The 16,835-nt window shown below is 45.1% G+C and overlaps 1 protein-coding gene across 1 annotated transcript in view; it reads right to left on the bottom strand.

The window, feature by feature from the left end:
• KLHL4 (kelch like family member 4) overlaps positions 1 to 16,835 on the bottom strand; it is a 351,644-nt gene that overhangs the window by 93,829 nt on the left and 240,980 nt on the right. Inside the window, exon 4 of the mRNA XM_073642176.1 lies at positions 6,757 to 6,953. Coding sequence (XP_073498277.1) covers positions 6,757 to 6,953 — 197 coding nt within the window. The remainder of the gene's footprint in view (positions 1 to 6,756; positions 6,954 to 16,835) is intronic.

The following is a 16,835-nucleotide window of genomic DNA, read 5'->3' as shown; positions in this document are numbered from 1 at the left end:
GTGAGCCACCGCACCAGGGCCCTGGATGAGTTGGGTACAGCGCCAGAAGATGGCGCTTCTATGAACGCGCCATTTTCCGGGGCAGCTGCGGACTGCAATTTGCAGTGGGGGGGGGGGGGGGGGGCAGAAAGCTTGGGTCTCCCTGCGCTGCGGATTCCAGCCCCCAGCTGCCTAGTTGTACCTGGCTGGACACAAAAATAGGGCGAAGCCCCACGTATTTTTTTTTAAAAATTATTTCATGAAATTCATGAAATAATAAAGAAAAAAAGGGCTTCTCTATATTGTTGTGTCCGGCCAGGTACAAATAGGCAGCTGGTGGTTGGGAGCAGCCCGTTCGTGCCTGCTGTACCTGGCTGGACGCAAATATAGGTCGAAGCCCCACATCAATTTTTTTTTAATTATTTCATGAATTTCATGAAATAATTTTAAAAAAAAAATACGTGGAGCTTCTCCCTATTTTTGTGTCCAGCCAGGTACAACTAGGCAGCTGGGGGATGGAATCTGCAGCGCAGGGAGGCCCAAGCTTTCTGCCCCCCCCCCCCCCACTGCAAATTGCAGTCCGCAGCCACCCCGGAAAATGGCGCGTTCATAGAAGCTGGATGCTGTACCTGGCTGGCATACAAAAATATGGCAAAGCCCACGTCAAAATTTTTGGGAAAAATTAATTAAAAAATAAATAATAATTTAGGGACTGCATCTTTATTAACTCCTCAAATGTCATTTAGTGTTAAAATAAAGGATTTATTTTAAAAAAAATTGGCGTGGGGTCCCCCATAATTTTAGGCTCTAGCAGAGGTTAAGCAGACGGCTGGGGCAGATGTTTGAAGCCTGGGAAGGGGGTAATACCCACTGAGCTTCCCAGACTACTAATATCAGCCCCCAGCTGAATACCTAGCCTTTACTAGCTATTAAAATGGGGGACCCCCCAAAAAAAATGACGTGGGGTACCCCCTATTTAATAGCTAGCAAAGGCTAGGCAGACAGCTGGGGGCTGATATTAATAGCCCAGGAAGGGTGCCATGAATATTGGCCCCCTCCCAGGCTAGAAACACCAGCCGTCAGCCACCCCAGAAATGGCGCATCCATAGGATGCGCCAATTCTGGCACTTAGCCTCGCTCTTCCACGCTGCCCTGGTGCGGTGGCAGGGGGTAATAGGGCTGGGGATCATGTCAGCGCCAGCTGCCATGAAGCCCAGGTTAGTAATGATGGGCGTCTATAAGACACCCCATTACTAACCTACAAAGTGTTAAAAAGAAAAAACACACACTACACCCAGAAAAAAATAATTTATTTGAAATAAAACACAATTTTATTTAATTCTTAGTTTACTAAAAAAAAATAGTTACCTGTCCACGTTCCTGTGCTGATCTCCCATGCACAGCTGTCACATCTGGAGATGGTGACAGCTGTGCATGGCTGCTGTAAGTTCACAGTGCCGGGAACACGTCCGCTCCCGGCAGCGGGAGCCACTGACTGAGGTCACCGGAGTGCATTCAGGCAGCGCAGCTCCGGAGACCTCCTTTACGGCACTGCTGTACCGTGGGAATTTCTCACGATACAGCAGGGCCGTAAAGGAGCTAACCGGAGCAGCGCTGCCTGAACTCCGGCGAACCCGCCTATGCAGTGACGGGGCTGCTTTACGGGGCTGCATTCTAGCGGCGGCGGCGGTTCAGAGCGGTCACATTCTATGTGGCTGCTCTAAACTGGAGATCATCGTGGGACACTCGTGGACTACTACGGAGGGGTAAGGATAAGGTTGTGGTTTATTATTTTATATTTTATTACAGGAGATCGATGGCTTCGGGGAATTAGGTGTCTAGGTGAGTATAGGTGTAGTTTTTTATTTTTTACTTTATTTTAGGTGGCGATCGGCGGGGACAGGTAATGTATGAACTAATTTATTGTAGGTAACCACTGGCCACCAATGAAATGTATTTAAAATTTATTGGGGAAACAGTAGGGCAATTTAAATAGCAGGATCAGGCTGATGGGAACTACTGCTCCCATAGAGCTGATCCTGCTGGCACGAGTGGACGGGGGACAGACATAGGCCGATGGGAGTAGTAGTGTCACATCGGCCTATGTCTGCCTGCACGCACACACCCGCACACACTCGCAGACATCGCACAGACACCGCACACACCCGCAGACATCGCACAGACACCGCACACACCCGCACACATCGCACAGACATCGCACAGACACCCCGCACACACTCGCAGACACACGCACAGACACCCACACACACCAATCATGACGGGCTGATCGTCTGGGAGGTGAGGCTGACCTGTGCGGCCGTGGGAAAGTTCATGTGAGTTCATGCAATGCAGTCAAGCATGAACTCACGTGAACCCTCTGAGGGCACCGCGGCTACTTCAAATGAACAGCTGATCAGCATCACCTGATACCTCAGCTGTTCATTTGAAATAACCGGCGGGAAAGCGCAGCACAGAACGGGAAAGCCGGCGGTGAAGTCTTTTCACTGCCGGCTTCCCCGCCCGGGTCCTTCACTCCCCGCTCCTTGGTGCTGCGCTCCCCGCCCGGTCCTAACTTACGATCAGGATGGGAGGTGGCGAAGGGAGCGGAGGATCGGGGTGGGAGGCTGCGGGGAAGCAATATGGGGCTGTGTGATTGTTTAAAAGCCGGCGGCTTTTTACCGCCCGCCGGCTTTTAAACGATCAGGAGAATTCTCCCACGCTGGGATGGCATTCTGATGACAGGCTGGATCTCAGCTGAGCGCTGCCATCCAGCTTGTCATCCTTCAGAGACACTGCAGAACGCAGGCATTATGGGAACTTCCGATTCCGGTATTCGATATTGTAAAAGTATCGGAATTAAGTATAGGAATTCCGATACCGCGAATATCGGCCGATACCCGATATTTCAGTATCGGAATGCTCAACACTAGTTGTAAATCCTCATGTGCAGCTGATCTGCACCTCCACTAGGCAGCAGCGCTCGCTGATTATTACATTGTCAGATTGTCAGCTCCTGTGTGCCGGCCTCGGTACATGGATGATGCTGCACATGTCACACGTCGCTTATAGATGAAATGTATCTAAACATCATCACTCTCTCCACCGCGGAGACATGAACCTGGCCTCTGTTACTATCATTCTCTCCTCTTACATTGTTACCTTTCTGTGGAGCTTTTGTTTGTTACATTTTACATAAAAAATTCTTGTCATTCTTACTGCAAAACTAAATAACAATGAGTATGTGGAAAGTAAATATCATAATGTTACAAAAGTTATAGAATCATAACAATATTAAATTCAGACCATGTAGTGATATTTAGTGTCAATGTATAATGTAAATGCTATAATATTGATTTGATAGTTTGGAATAATCTGAATCTGTATAAGAAGAGCAAGGTTAGAATATTTTTTTTCCATACTGTGGATCTAAGCGGTTATTCCCAGACAACCCTGATAGATGACAAGCATGGCGGTTGTACCTGTAGATTGTGGGTTGTTTTTATATCAGTTAGATGAATTTGACCAAAATATTCTTAGGGCACAGTGAACCGAGAAACCAAGAAAGGGCCGATCCGCGTCCTGTTTAATTTCTCAAATGTCATTGTGGTATTTAACTTTTTACTCTTTTCATTCTTCTGACATTTTGAAAAATAGAAACAGTGTTACTCAATAACTCAACTAAAAGACCTGGAAAAAGTCTACATCTGTCGAGAAATCAAGGTTTTCTATTACAATGTTTTTTAGGTCAACTTTATATGTTCATAACAAGGGGCGGAGAGTGAGAAGGGGGTAATTTTACATTTTCAATCCAAATGCATTATCTAGATCCTACTTGTGCTTACAGTACAAAATGACCTTAAATCTCTACATAAGACTGCCGGTGACATGTGCTTCACTGTCTGTACTTGGAAATGTATCCCTATTATCGGCAGTGTTACATAGGACTGCAGGTGACATATACTACATTATCTGTACTCAGAGAGTTATCACTGTGTTATCTGTGGTGTTACATAGGACTGCAGGTGACATCTACTACATTATCTGTACTCAGAGAGTTATCACTGTGTTATCTGTGGTGTTACATAGGACTGCAGGTGACATCTACATTATCCTTACTCAGAGAGTTATCTCTGTGTTATCTGTGGTGTTACATAGGACTGCAGGTGACATCTACTACATTATCTGTACTCAGAGTTATCACTGTGTTATCTGTGGTGTTACATAGGACTGCAGGTGACATCTACTACATTATCTGTACTCAGAGAGTTATCACTGTGTTATCTGTGGTGTTACGTAGGACTGCAGGTGACATCTACTACATTATCTGTACTCAGAGAGTTATCACTGTGTTATCTATGGTGTTACATAGGACTGCAGGTGACATCTACTACATTATCTGTACTCAGAGAGTTATCACTGTGTTATCTGTGGTGTTACATAGGACTGCAGGTGACATCTACTACATTATCTGTACTCAGAGAGTTATCACTGTGTTATCTGTGGTGTTACATAGGACTGCAGGTGACATCTACTACATTATCTGTACTCAGAGAGTTATCACTGTGTTATCTGTGGTGTTACATAGGACTGCAGGTGACATCTACTACATTATCTGTACTCAGAGAGTTATCACTGTGTTATCTGTGGTGTTACATAGGACTGCAGGTGACATCTACTACACTATCTGTACTCAGAGAGTTATCACTGTGTTATCTGTGGTGTTACATGGGACTGCAGGTGACTTCTACTACATTATCTGTACTCAGAGAGTTATCACTGTGTTATCTGTGGTGTTACATAGGACTGCAGGTGACATCTACTACATTATCTGTACTCAGAGTTATCACTGTGTTATCTGTGGTGTTACATAGGACTGCAGGTGACATCTACTACATTATCTGTACTCAGAGAGTTATCACTGTGTTATCTGTGGTGTTACGTAGGACTGCAGGTGACATCTACTACATTATCTGTACTCAGAGAGTTATCACTGTGTTATCTGTGGTGTTACGTAGGACTGCAGGTGACATCTACTACATTATCTGTACTCAGAGAGTTATCACTGTGTTATCTGTGGTGTTACGTAGGACTGCAGGTGACATCTACTACATTATCTGTTCTCAGAGAGTTATCACTGTGTTATCTGTGGTGTTACATGGGACTGCAGGTGACTTCTACTACATTATCTGTACTCAGAGAGTTATCACTGTGTTATCTGTGGTGTTACATAGGACTGCAGGTGACATCTACATTATCCTTACTCAGAGAGTTATCTCTGTGTTATCTGTGGTGTTACATAGGACTGCAGGTGACATCTACTACATTATCTGTACTCAGAGTTATCACTGTGTTATCTGTGGTGTTACATAGGACTGCAGGTGACATCTACTACATTATCTGTACTCAGAGAGTTATCACTGTGTTATCTGTGGTGTTACGTAGGACTGCAGGTGACATCTACTACATTATCTGTACTCAGAGAGATATCACTGTGTTATCTGTGGTGTTACATAGGACTGCAGGTGACATCTACTACATTATCTGTACTCAGAGAGATATCACTGTGTTATCTGTGGTGTTACATAGGACTGCAGGTGACATCTACTACATAATCTGTACTTAGAGAGTTATCACTGTGTTATCTGTGGTGTTACATAGGACTGCAGGTGACATCTACTACATTATCTGTACTCAGAGAGTTATCACTGTGTTATCTGTGGTGTTACATAGGACTGCAGCCTCTTCTTCTTTCTGAATAATATATAATCAGTCCTGAGGTCTGCTTACAAAGCCTAATCACATACGTGTTTTGACAAGTTGCTAATTTTAACGATCCAGGACAAACAAGCAGATGTCGGTGAAATGTCTGGAGATGTGATGACGCTTCCTGTCTTCTATCTCCCTCAGTCAGACGCTTCTCTGTCTGATACAAATGACTTTTTTCCCTTTCAGAAGGATCTCGCTTCCTACTTTTATAGTGGACGTTAACAAGGAGGACAGGATGCGGGGCCATGTTCATCTGTCAAACTGACGTACAAGAATAGGATTTCTTCTACAGTTCCCCAACTCCTCTACTCTCCTTTGAGGATGTAGTGAGGATCCCAGTGTATCAAAACCATCACAGCACACATTAACATTTGTCAACTAAAGTAAGAAAATGTTCCCTCTTCATTGTCCAATCTTTTTAATTTCCAAATAGCATTTATCTGATTTCTTCTTGACACCAATAAGTTGACAACTCTTCTAATCCTGGTCATAAAGCTGAGTTTTTAGAGCAATTAATGTTAGCTCAACACGGCATCATTTCCCCTGCCCTGAACTCCTGACCGAAGGCTTTTATCTGTCCTGTTACACTGCAGCAAACTCTCAGAAAAAGATAAAATGTGTTGTGTTCTTTTGTTGATGTCACAACAATTGTGTTCACTGGTTTAATATAAAATTCCTTTATCATTGTGAGCAGGACAAGGTCAAAGGAAAGGTTTCCTGTCTAAATTTAAGCAAAACAATTTTCACTGAGAGCTGATAGTTATTTAAAAGTATATTAGATAGTTGCTGAACATGTTTTAGTAGTTGTCACATTGTTTGACACATACCAATATATTACGAATATATTATGTGCACTTCATAAAGGTCAAAAATATTAAAGGGATGACTTCTGACCCCATGGCGGTCCCACTCCTGTCTAAGAATAAGATCAGAAAGTTGCAACAATTCTTAATCCACATTAAATGCAGAACACTAAATTCATACACAATGAAATTCTACCAGGAATCTTACCATTGTGTAGCTGTGAGCCTCCCGCAAGAGCTCCACACAACCTTGTGCGTCCCCAAATGACCGAATCCCCAGGCAGTTAGAGGGATGAAGCTGTTTCATAAGAAAGCTGCAGCAAACATCTATAACTTGGGAAAGCTGAAGAAGACAGGCAGCAGCCAGCAAACTTTCTATGGTGTCTTCCTTGAGTTCTAAAATACCTTAAATGTAAAAAAAATACATGTGTTTACATAAATTCACATTTCTACTCACCTTCTGTTAACACTCAGGACTATTAGTTATATAATGTAACTGCATTTTCTGCTATGGTGCATTGCTGAAAACGCAAGGTGTATACCAGCAGCACATTACATTAATGTACACAAAAAGTCATAATCTGACAAAAGTCATAAAGTGGAGCTCTAGATTATAATGCAAGATGTAACTAAAGACTCAAGCAGCAGAATAGTGAGTGCAGCTCTGTAGTGTAATGTAATGTAGTGTAATACAGGATGTAACTGAGGCTCAGCACAGGATCAGTAATGTAATGTATGTACACAGTGACTGCACCAGCAGAATAGTGAGTGCAGCTCTGGAGTATAATACAGGATGTAACTCAGGATCAGTAATGTAATGTATGCACACAGTGACTGCACCAGCAGAATAGTGAGTGCAGCTCTGGAGTATAATACAGGATGTAACTCAGGATCAGTAATATAATGTATGTACACAGTGACTGCACCAGCAGAATAGTGAGTGCAGCTCTGGAGTATAATACAGGATGTAACTCAGGATCAGTACAGGATCAGTAATGTAATGTATGTACACAGTGACTGCACCAGCAGAATAGTGAGTGCAGCTCTGGAGTATAATACAGGATGTAACTCAGGATCAGTAATGTAATGTATGTACACAGTGACTGCACCAGCAGAATATTGAGTGCAGCTCTAGAGTATAATACAGAATGTTACTCAAGATCAGCAATGTAATGTATTTACACAGTTAATCTCTTCTCCAGTCCCCTTTGGTATAATTTTACGTACACCTGAAATGTTTACTCAAATTTTGCAATGTTTTATCGGAATATATTTGATTTTTTGTGGCAAAAAAAAGATACAAAAAAAGGTTAAATACAAAAAATAAATAGCCTTTTTTTATTATGTACAAAATTCATGAACAAATACTATAAGACAAAAACAGAAAGGCGACTTAAAATAATTCTGCAGATGATAAATCGCGTCCATTGTGTGTGATCTCTTGGTTGCGCTGAAGCCTCTACAATAATCTGGTGGCCTCTTTCTATCAGGTTGCGGCAGATCATCTTAGACTGTTCGTTTCTGTGCTACTTCTTTATTCTGGGAGTTCCTCTGACATTTGCCACTTCCTCCGCTGGTCAAAAGGTTTCATCCCCTGAATGCATTCTAATTCACAGATGCAATCTCGATAAAAGAGAGCGTCAGCCGCTGACTGACAGATGAATGCAGCGCACCCTCAGCCTCCACATCTGGCCGCATTGAGCGACTTATAATAGGAATAATCAGGCTCCTTCCATTATATCCGCAGATTAAGGGCCCTCACCCTGTGAAATGTGTCAGTGTTTGAACTCGTCTTGTGCGCATTTTAGAACTGGATTTATATGGAAATCAGGTGCTGGAGTTTCCTGTGATTGTGCTGCTATTTGATACAGTGTCAGCCCCTTGCGTCTCCATTATAGGAGCCATCGGAGCTGTATATGAACCACACACAGATCCTTTCTTCCAGATGTTTTATCTTAGCAGCTTACAATTTCATTCTTGTTGCCCTTTTGTGGATGACTTGTGGATGCCTTTAATAATATTGAAAATAACATCTGAGGAGATTAAATATTTTGGAATGAAAAAATTAATAGGAATCCACTAAAAATATTAATCTCCAATGATACTTGCAATCAAGCCGTTGTTAACAAGGTGGAACGAATTCTTCTTCTGGTAGAATCCATCTGCTAAAAACTGTATATTTTTCTTGCATAGTGTATTAATTGCAAATTTTGACTTTCCTGATTGAATAAATACGAGACTATTTAATAAATACTGGACTATTTGTTTGTAAGTTTATATGAAAAAAAAAATAATACAATGTGAATATGTGCTAAATAGTTACTGTCATTTCAGAAAACTTTAAATCAAACTTTAAATCAATAGTACCAGTGAATATAAGAAAATATATGATATAGGAGAATTCTGCTTTTTTTTCTCCACTTATGAGCCACTTCTGCTCCCCCGCCTCTTGAACTCATAATTCACTAAACTGCTAAAATTAGCCTTTCCTAAGGCAGAATGGACTGACAGGTTATTTAGGAATCAAATTACAACTTCCTATTGAAGTATATGGAGGAGCAGAGTAAAAAATGTGCAGAAAGACGCTGCTTTCTAGTAAGTGTTTTAACTCACCTCAGTGTTGAATTCACAGCTACACTGCTCAGTTCTAATGTATAACGTCCAACATGCTGCTACTTTCAAGTAACTGTGTTACCTCACCCTAGTGCTGGATTTAGAGCTACATTGCTAAGTACTGCTGTTTAATGTCATCCCTGCTGTAGCTTCTAGTCAGTGTTTATCTCGCCCAATTCTAGATTCACAGCTATACTGCTCAATATTGCTGTATAATGTCCTCCATGCTGGTATATCTCCTAGTATTATTTTCTTTCTAGTTCACTGGTCATTACTTCTATATTATATCATCCATGTTACTGCTTTCTAGTAAGTGTTTTATGTTGCCCCAGTGCTGGGTTTCCAGTTGAAATGCTCATTACTACTGTATAATGTCTTCCATGCTGCTGCTCTTTCTGAATGTGTGCTATGTAGAGACAGGAGAGCAGTATACACTCATGTCTGCATGTGCTGTGTATGGGAAACATCATAGCAGCTAGCCCCCATCCACTAGCTCAGAGACAACTGAAAACTAAAGCTGAATCCCTCAGATGGGAAAACTTTTGAAAAATCCAGGATACAAATTGAATAAAGGCCAGAAATAGTGTGATTCCTCATGTATACAAACACATGACAATTTATTCTGAAAATACTCCTGAAATCACTTATTTTGAAAAACTATATGAACCTAAACAAAGAGGGGACACAAGCCTGCCCACCATCACATAATATACATTCTGAGTATGGTAAAGAAAAATCTCTGCTATATATACCCACCTTGTGAAAAATGGCACCAGAGAGATCATGCAGAATCCCACCCCTGCCACCACACTTGAAGAATCCCCAACGTGCCTCCCACCTGACGTCGCTATTACGTCAGACGGATCACGTCATACGGATCCGCACTTTGCACCAACATGACTTTCCGCACCCCTCGGGGACCCGTAAGATCAGATTGGTTCAGTTCTACACAGACACCCCCCTGTCCTCACGAGTTCAGAAAGGTACCGGGAGTGAGAAGAGGTGGCCCACTCAGTCACTGACCTGGCACCACACTCACTCACACCCTTGACAGGCCGAAAGACTCCTTTCACTGACCCCACTGAAACAGAACCTTATCAGAGCTGCCACCAGTTCCTATTAGACATAAGCCCCAGTCCGTATTGGGACTTATATCGGGCCAGAAACCAGCCCCGGTAGCATGTGAGTTGAACTGAAAAATTGGACGTGTGGATTCGTGGATCAAGATAAAAGAGCAGCATAAGGTTAAATTATATATTTAAACGCCTTAAGAGCACACTAGACAATACACTATATACACAAGGGTTATACATAAATAATGGTCAGAGATGAAAACACAATAGTAGTGGTACAAAAGTATGCAGATAATAAGAGTCAGTTACCAATCAGATGGAAGGCCTGGCTTTTGGGGGAGGGCTGCCACATGGGAGGCTTGTGGTTCCCTCTGTTTGGTGACTTCTCCCACACGATGTGTCGTCGCGACCTCCCAGAGAAAAGGCAATAGGCCATGAGCGGCAGGAGCTTTTTAACCCCTCTGGGTCATCCCCTCCCCCCTTCTGCCCCTTGGGCTAGACCCAAATCTCCACCCCTGGCTTCTAGCAGCTAGAAACTCGAGAAACTAAGATGGGTCATAACTCCTGAATGGACGGTCAAAGGGAGCTAGTTCTGGTGTCATCGGATCCAGCCGGGCCTCTGCTACGCGTGGAGACTAAACACAGGGGCCCTAGGAGCTTCCGAATGGCTGTGCCGTGTATCTCCCTATCCCTATGTGCTACACTGGGTCGAGACCCAGGCGGACATTCACCATGTCCTTGGGATTTCAAAAATCTATTCAAGGTATGCCTAGGACATACAGTATTTCCATAACTCGATATGGAATTCCTATCTGTCTAACTAAAGGAAAACCACTTGGTTCTGAGTTGAGCTGAGTTGAGAGGTGTGATAGTTGTCACTCCCAGTCTCTTGACTCCCTCCTTCAGCTGCCTGGTGTCCTGTTACAACTGCACACTGAAGGGGGCTTTATAATCCTCTGCCAAATAGGATGCCATGATTGATATGGAATTATATCTCCAATATTCTTCACACACCTATTACAGAGTAAGTTGAGTAATGGGATGGAAAATATTTTGAAATGATAAAATTATAGAGGATTGGGCTTTTGCATGAAGAGTTGGTTTTAATAGAAAACGGTTGTGCTTTGTGAACTATGTTTTTATTCATTTATTTAAGGGCTTCAGCTTGCTCTCGAGCCATAGCGACTTGTTGGATGAACGATCTGTAAGAAGATCAATCTTGTGCAGCCTATAGATAGGTCCACCAGGATCTTCTCCACCATTATTTTTTAGCATGGTGGCTCAGTGGTTAGCACAGCAGCCTTGCAGCGCTGGACAACATCTGCAAGGAGTCTCCTCGTGTTTGCGTGGGTTTCCTCCCACACTCCAAAGACATACTGATAGTGAATTTAGATTGTGAGCCCCAATGGGGACAGCGATGATATTGTATGTAAAGCACTGGGGAATATGTTGGCGCTATACAGTTATGCTGAGAAGTTTACATACCTCGGCAGAATTTTTCCTTTCTCGGCCTTGTTTCAGAGAATATGAATAACAAAAAAAATTTTCTCCACTCATGGTTATTGGTTGGGTGAAGCCATTTATTGTCAAACTACTGTGTTTTCTCTTTTTAAATCTTAATGACAACAAAAAACATCCAATTGACCCTAATCAAAAGTTCACATACCCTGGTGATTTTGGCCTAATAACATGCACAGAATTTGACACAAATGGATTTCAATGGCTACTAAAGGTAACATCCTCACCTGTGACCTGTTTTCTTGTAATCAGTGTGTGTGCATAAAAGCTGAGTGAGTTTCTGGGATCCAGACAGACTCTTGCATCTTTCATCCAGCCACTGACGTATGTGGATTGTGAGTCATGGGGAAAGCAAAAGAATTGTCAACGGATCTACGGGAAAAGGTAGTTGAACTGTATAACACAGGAAAGGGATACAAAAAAATATCCAAGGAATTGATAATGCCAGTCAACAGCGTTCAAACTGTGATTAACAAATGGAAAATCAGGGGCTCTGTAGAAACCAAACCACGGTCAGGTAGACCAACAAAGATTTCGGCCACAACTGCCAGAAAAATTGTTCAGGATGCAAAGAAAAACCCACAAATAACATCAGCTGAAATTCAGGACTCTCTGAAAACTAGCGGCGTGGCTGTCTCAAGATGCCTCATCCACAACTACCACAAAAGACTTCAAGCTGTCATTGATGTCAGAGGGGGCAATACACGGTATTAAGACCTGGGGTATGTGAACTTTATATCAGGGTCTTTTGGATGTTTTTGGTTGTCATTAAGATTTAAAAAGAGAAAACACAGTAGTTTGACAATAAATGGCTTCACCCAACCAATAACCATGAGTGGGGAAAAAGTTTTTTTGTTATCATTCATATTCTCTGAAACAAGGACAAGAAAGGAAAAATTCTCCGGGGGTATGTAAACTTTTGAGAACAGCTGTATAAAAATAAAGATTATTATTATCTATTTTCTTCACTTACATAGCGCCATTAATTCCACAGCGCTGTACAGACTTTATCGGCACTGTCCCCATTGGGGCTCACAATCTAATTCCCTATCAGTATGTCTTTGGAGTGTGGGAGGAAAGTGGAGACCCCAAAGGAAACCCACACAAACACAGGGAGAACATACAAACTCCTTGCAGATTTAGTCCTTGGTGGGATTTGAACCCCGGAACTCAGCGCTGCAAGGCTGCAGTGCTAACCACTGAGCCACCATTCTGCGTTATCTTGATTGTATGAAGCAATCAGTTTGCCATTCTTCCTCTTCGTCTTGATATTTCCATTTTTCCAACCATAATGTCCCTCTCCAGTGAGTGCTTTCTGGAGCCTGAAGGGGTGTAACTAAGCAACCACCTGAGTTTTCACTAGAGCCCCTGATGGTGGAGTTAGGCTTGGGGCTAGGTGGATGCCAGGTGCTACTCCAGGACAGATCTTGGTACCGCGGCAGCTGACTCCACGGCTCAAGGTAGTAGAACGAACAAGGAGTCCAACACAAGACTGAGTATAAAGAATATAGATGCAGAAGCCTGTTCAGACGGGACAGATACTGGAACCGGTACTAGGGTATTTAGGCTCAGATACCGCTGGAGCAGTTTCGGGTTCTAATACCACACAGACATAACAGGAACAGGAAAGCAGAACTGATACTGGTACAGGTTAAACTGAACTGATACTTGGATTGATCACTAGCTAGCAGCTTGCAGACTGACTAACTACAATTTTTGCTCAGGCACCTCCCAAAAGGTGGAGATGCCTTAAGTATGAAGTGCCACCCAGCTCTTGGCTGGAGACACATTAGGATTAAGAGATAGGGAGCATGCGCACATCTAAGTGCATTGCCAGGAGACCTGAGAGTCGTGCACAAGCCCGGGTGCAAGAAGCCGGAGTAGAGGACACATCAGGGCGGCCTGGGCGGTGAGTAAGTCGGTGGTCCTGCCTGGACGGAGGAGCGGAAGCATGTAGGAATTCCGGCGTTACACATATGAGGTGTCCAAAGTAGGCAAGTCGTAGCTTGGTGATCCTTGCTTCCAGTGACATGTCTGGCTTCATTTGTCACAAAGTTGATTCATTTGTTCTTCTTGGCATCCATGGTATTGATAACATCCTTCTCCAGTTTCACGTTTCAAAGGCGTCGATGTGACTTAAGATATCTGATTCTTTCTTTGTTATTGTTATTGTTTAAAGACCTCATAAACAAAGATTGAAAAAAATATATTTATAGGTAATGTAGATTAATCAAATATGTTTTCAAAAAAAGTATGTTAGTGTGGAAACCATGAACTAATTGCTTTTATAGACATCTATATATATAATCTATATATATAATTGTCTTATCCCGTCTGTCTGTCTATCTGTCTGTCTGTCTTTCTGTCTGTCCATGAAATCCGTCGCTCATTGGTCCGGCAGCGGCCAATCAGCGCCGTGAGATTTCTGAAAAAAAGCGTCTCATCTGTGGGACGGAGCTCAGCGGCGATGCAGCTGGGAGATGACCGGCGCGAGGCGCTCATCTCCCGGCCGGTACCAGCAGAAGGACCTCGACCGCGGGACCCATCTGCGGGACGGAGATGCAGCCAGGAGATGAGCGGCGCGAGGCGCTCATGTCCTGGCCAGTAGCAGCGGAAGGACCGCCAGCGTCGCTGACCTCCATGCGGAAGGGAGGACCGGGGAGCGGCGCTGCGGATCGGGATACTTCTGCTGCGAGCGCCCGCTCATGTCCCGGGTTCTCGCAGCGGAAGTACCCGCACAGGCAGGTCCTCACCAAGACGATTCGATGATTGGTCGCGGTCTTCGGACCCGACCAATTACTGATCTTAGCGCAAAAGTTAAACACCGCTGTGCTGATTGGTCGCGGACGCTGCCTGCGACCAATCACCGATTTGGGCGCCACATTTAAATATCGGCCGCGACCAATCAGCACAGCGGTGTTTAAATGTGGAGCCAAGATCGGTGATTGGTCGCGGCCGATATTTAAATTTGGCGCCCAAATCGGTGATTGGTCGCTGCCAGCGCCAGCGACCAATCAGCGATTTTTAACACAAATGTCTGGACCTTTGTAACACCATGCGGATACTGTGGGGACATCAGCAGCTAGGGTGTGAAGGGAGGACCGGGGAGCGGCGCTGCGGGTCGGGATACTTCTGCTGCGAGCAGTCGCTCATGTCCCTGGTTCTCGCAGCGGAAGTATCCGCACAGGCAGCGGCGCTCCCCGGTCCTCACTAATATGATTCCGCTCCCCACTCCTCACCAATACGATTCGCTGATTGGTCGCGCTCTCTGCCCGCGACCAATCGGTGATCTTGGCGCTAAAGTTAAACACCGCTCTGCTGATTGGTCGTGGACGCTGCCCGCGACCAATCACCGATTTGGGCGCCACATTTAAATAGCGGCCGCGACCAATCACCGATCTTGCCGCCACATTTAAACACTGCTGTGCTAATTGGTCGCGGACGCCAGACGCGTCCAATCAGCGAGATTGGCGCCAAATTTAAACAACGCTCTGCTGATTGGTCGCGGACTCCAGCCGCGACCAATCAGCGAGATTGGCGCCAAATTTTAGCAACGCTCTGCTGATTGATCGCGGTCGCTGGCCGAGATCAATCAGCAGTATTGGCGCAAAATTTAAACACCGCTCTGCTGATTGGTCACGGCCGACAACCGCGACCAATCAGCAGTATTGGCGCCAAATATAATCCTCACTCTGCTGATTGGTCGCGGTCGCCGGCCGCGACCCATCAACATTATTGGCGCCAAATTTAAACCCCGCTCTGCTGATTGGTCGCGGCCGCCAGCCGCGACCAATCAGCGAGATTGGCGGCAAATTTAAACACCGCTCTGCTGATTGGTCGAGGCCGCCAGCCGCGACCAATCAGCGATTTTGGCGCCAAATTTAAACAACGCTCTGCTGATTGGTCGCGGCCGTCAGCCGCGACTAATCAGCGATTTTGGCGCCAAATTTAAACACCGCTCTGCTGATTGGTCGCCGGCAGTGACCAATCAGCAATTTTGGCGCCAAATTTAAACCCCGCTCTGCATCGCTCTGCTGATTGGTCGCGGTCGCCAGCTGCGACCAATCAGCAGTATTGTCGCCAAATTTAAACACCTCTTTGCTGATTGGTCGCGGTCGCGACTAATCAGCGATTTTGGTAACAAATTGAGACACGCTCTCCAGTCCTCACTAACACGGTTCGCTGATTGGTCGCGGCCGCCGCTCGCGACCAATCAGCGATTTTGGCGCAAAATTTAAACACCGCTCTGCTGATTGGTCGCGACCACCATCCGCGACCAATCAGCGAGATTGGCGCCAAATTTAAACAACGCTCTGCTGATTGGTCGAGGCCGGCGACCGCGACCAATCAGCAGAGCGATGCAGAGCGGGGTTTAAATTTGGCCCCAAAATCGCTGATTAGTCGCGGCTGACGGCCGCGACCAATCAGCAGAGCGTTGTTTAAATTTTGCGCCAAAATCGCTGAGTGGTCGTGGCCGGCGGCCTCGACCAATCAGCGATTTTGGCGCCAAATTTAAACACCGCTCTGCTGATTGGTCGCGCCCGTCGACCAATCAGCGATTTTGGCGCCAAATTTAAACACCGCTCTGCTAATTGCGCCCGGTCGGCCGCATACATATTCTAGAATACCCGATGTGTTAGAATCGGGCCACCATCTAGTCAATATATATAATTGTCTTATCCCGTCAGTCTGTCTGTCTGTCTGTCTGTCCTGGAAATCCCGCGTCGCTCATTAGTCCGGCAGCGGCTAATCAGTGCTGCGGGATTTCTGAAAAAAGATGGCGGCCGTTAGCGGCTCATCTGCGGGACGGAGCTCAGCGGCGATGCAGCCGGGAGATGACCGGCGCGAGGCGCTCATCTCCCGGCTGGTACCAGCAGAAGGACCTCGACCGCCGGACCCATCTGCAGGACGGAGATGCAGCCGGGAGATGACCGGCGCGAGGCGCTCATCTCCCGGCCGGTACCAGCGGACGGACCGCCGGCGTCGCTGACCTCCATGCGGAAGGGAGGACTGGGGAGCAGCGCTGCGGGTCGGGATACTTCTGCTGCGAGCGCCCGCTCAAGTCCCGGGTTCTCGCTGCGGA

The sequence above is a fragment of the Phyllobates terribilis genome, unplaced genomic scaffold (assembly GCF_046119375.1).
Source record: "Phyllobates terribilis strain yellow unplaced genomic scaffold, ASM4611937v1 Scaffold_7__3_contigs__length_470593459, whole genome shotgun sequence".
Classification (NCBI taxonomy): Eukaryota; Metazoa; Chordata; class Amphibia; order Anura; family Dendrobatidae; genus Phyllobates; species Phyllobates terribilis.
This window is presented reverse-complemented; position numbering and strand designations above follow the sequence as displayed.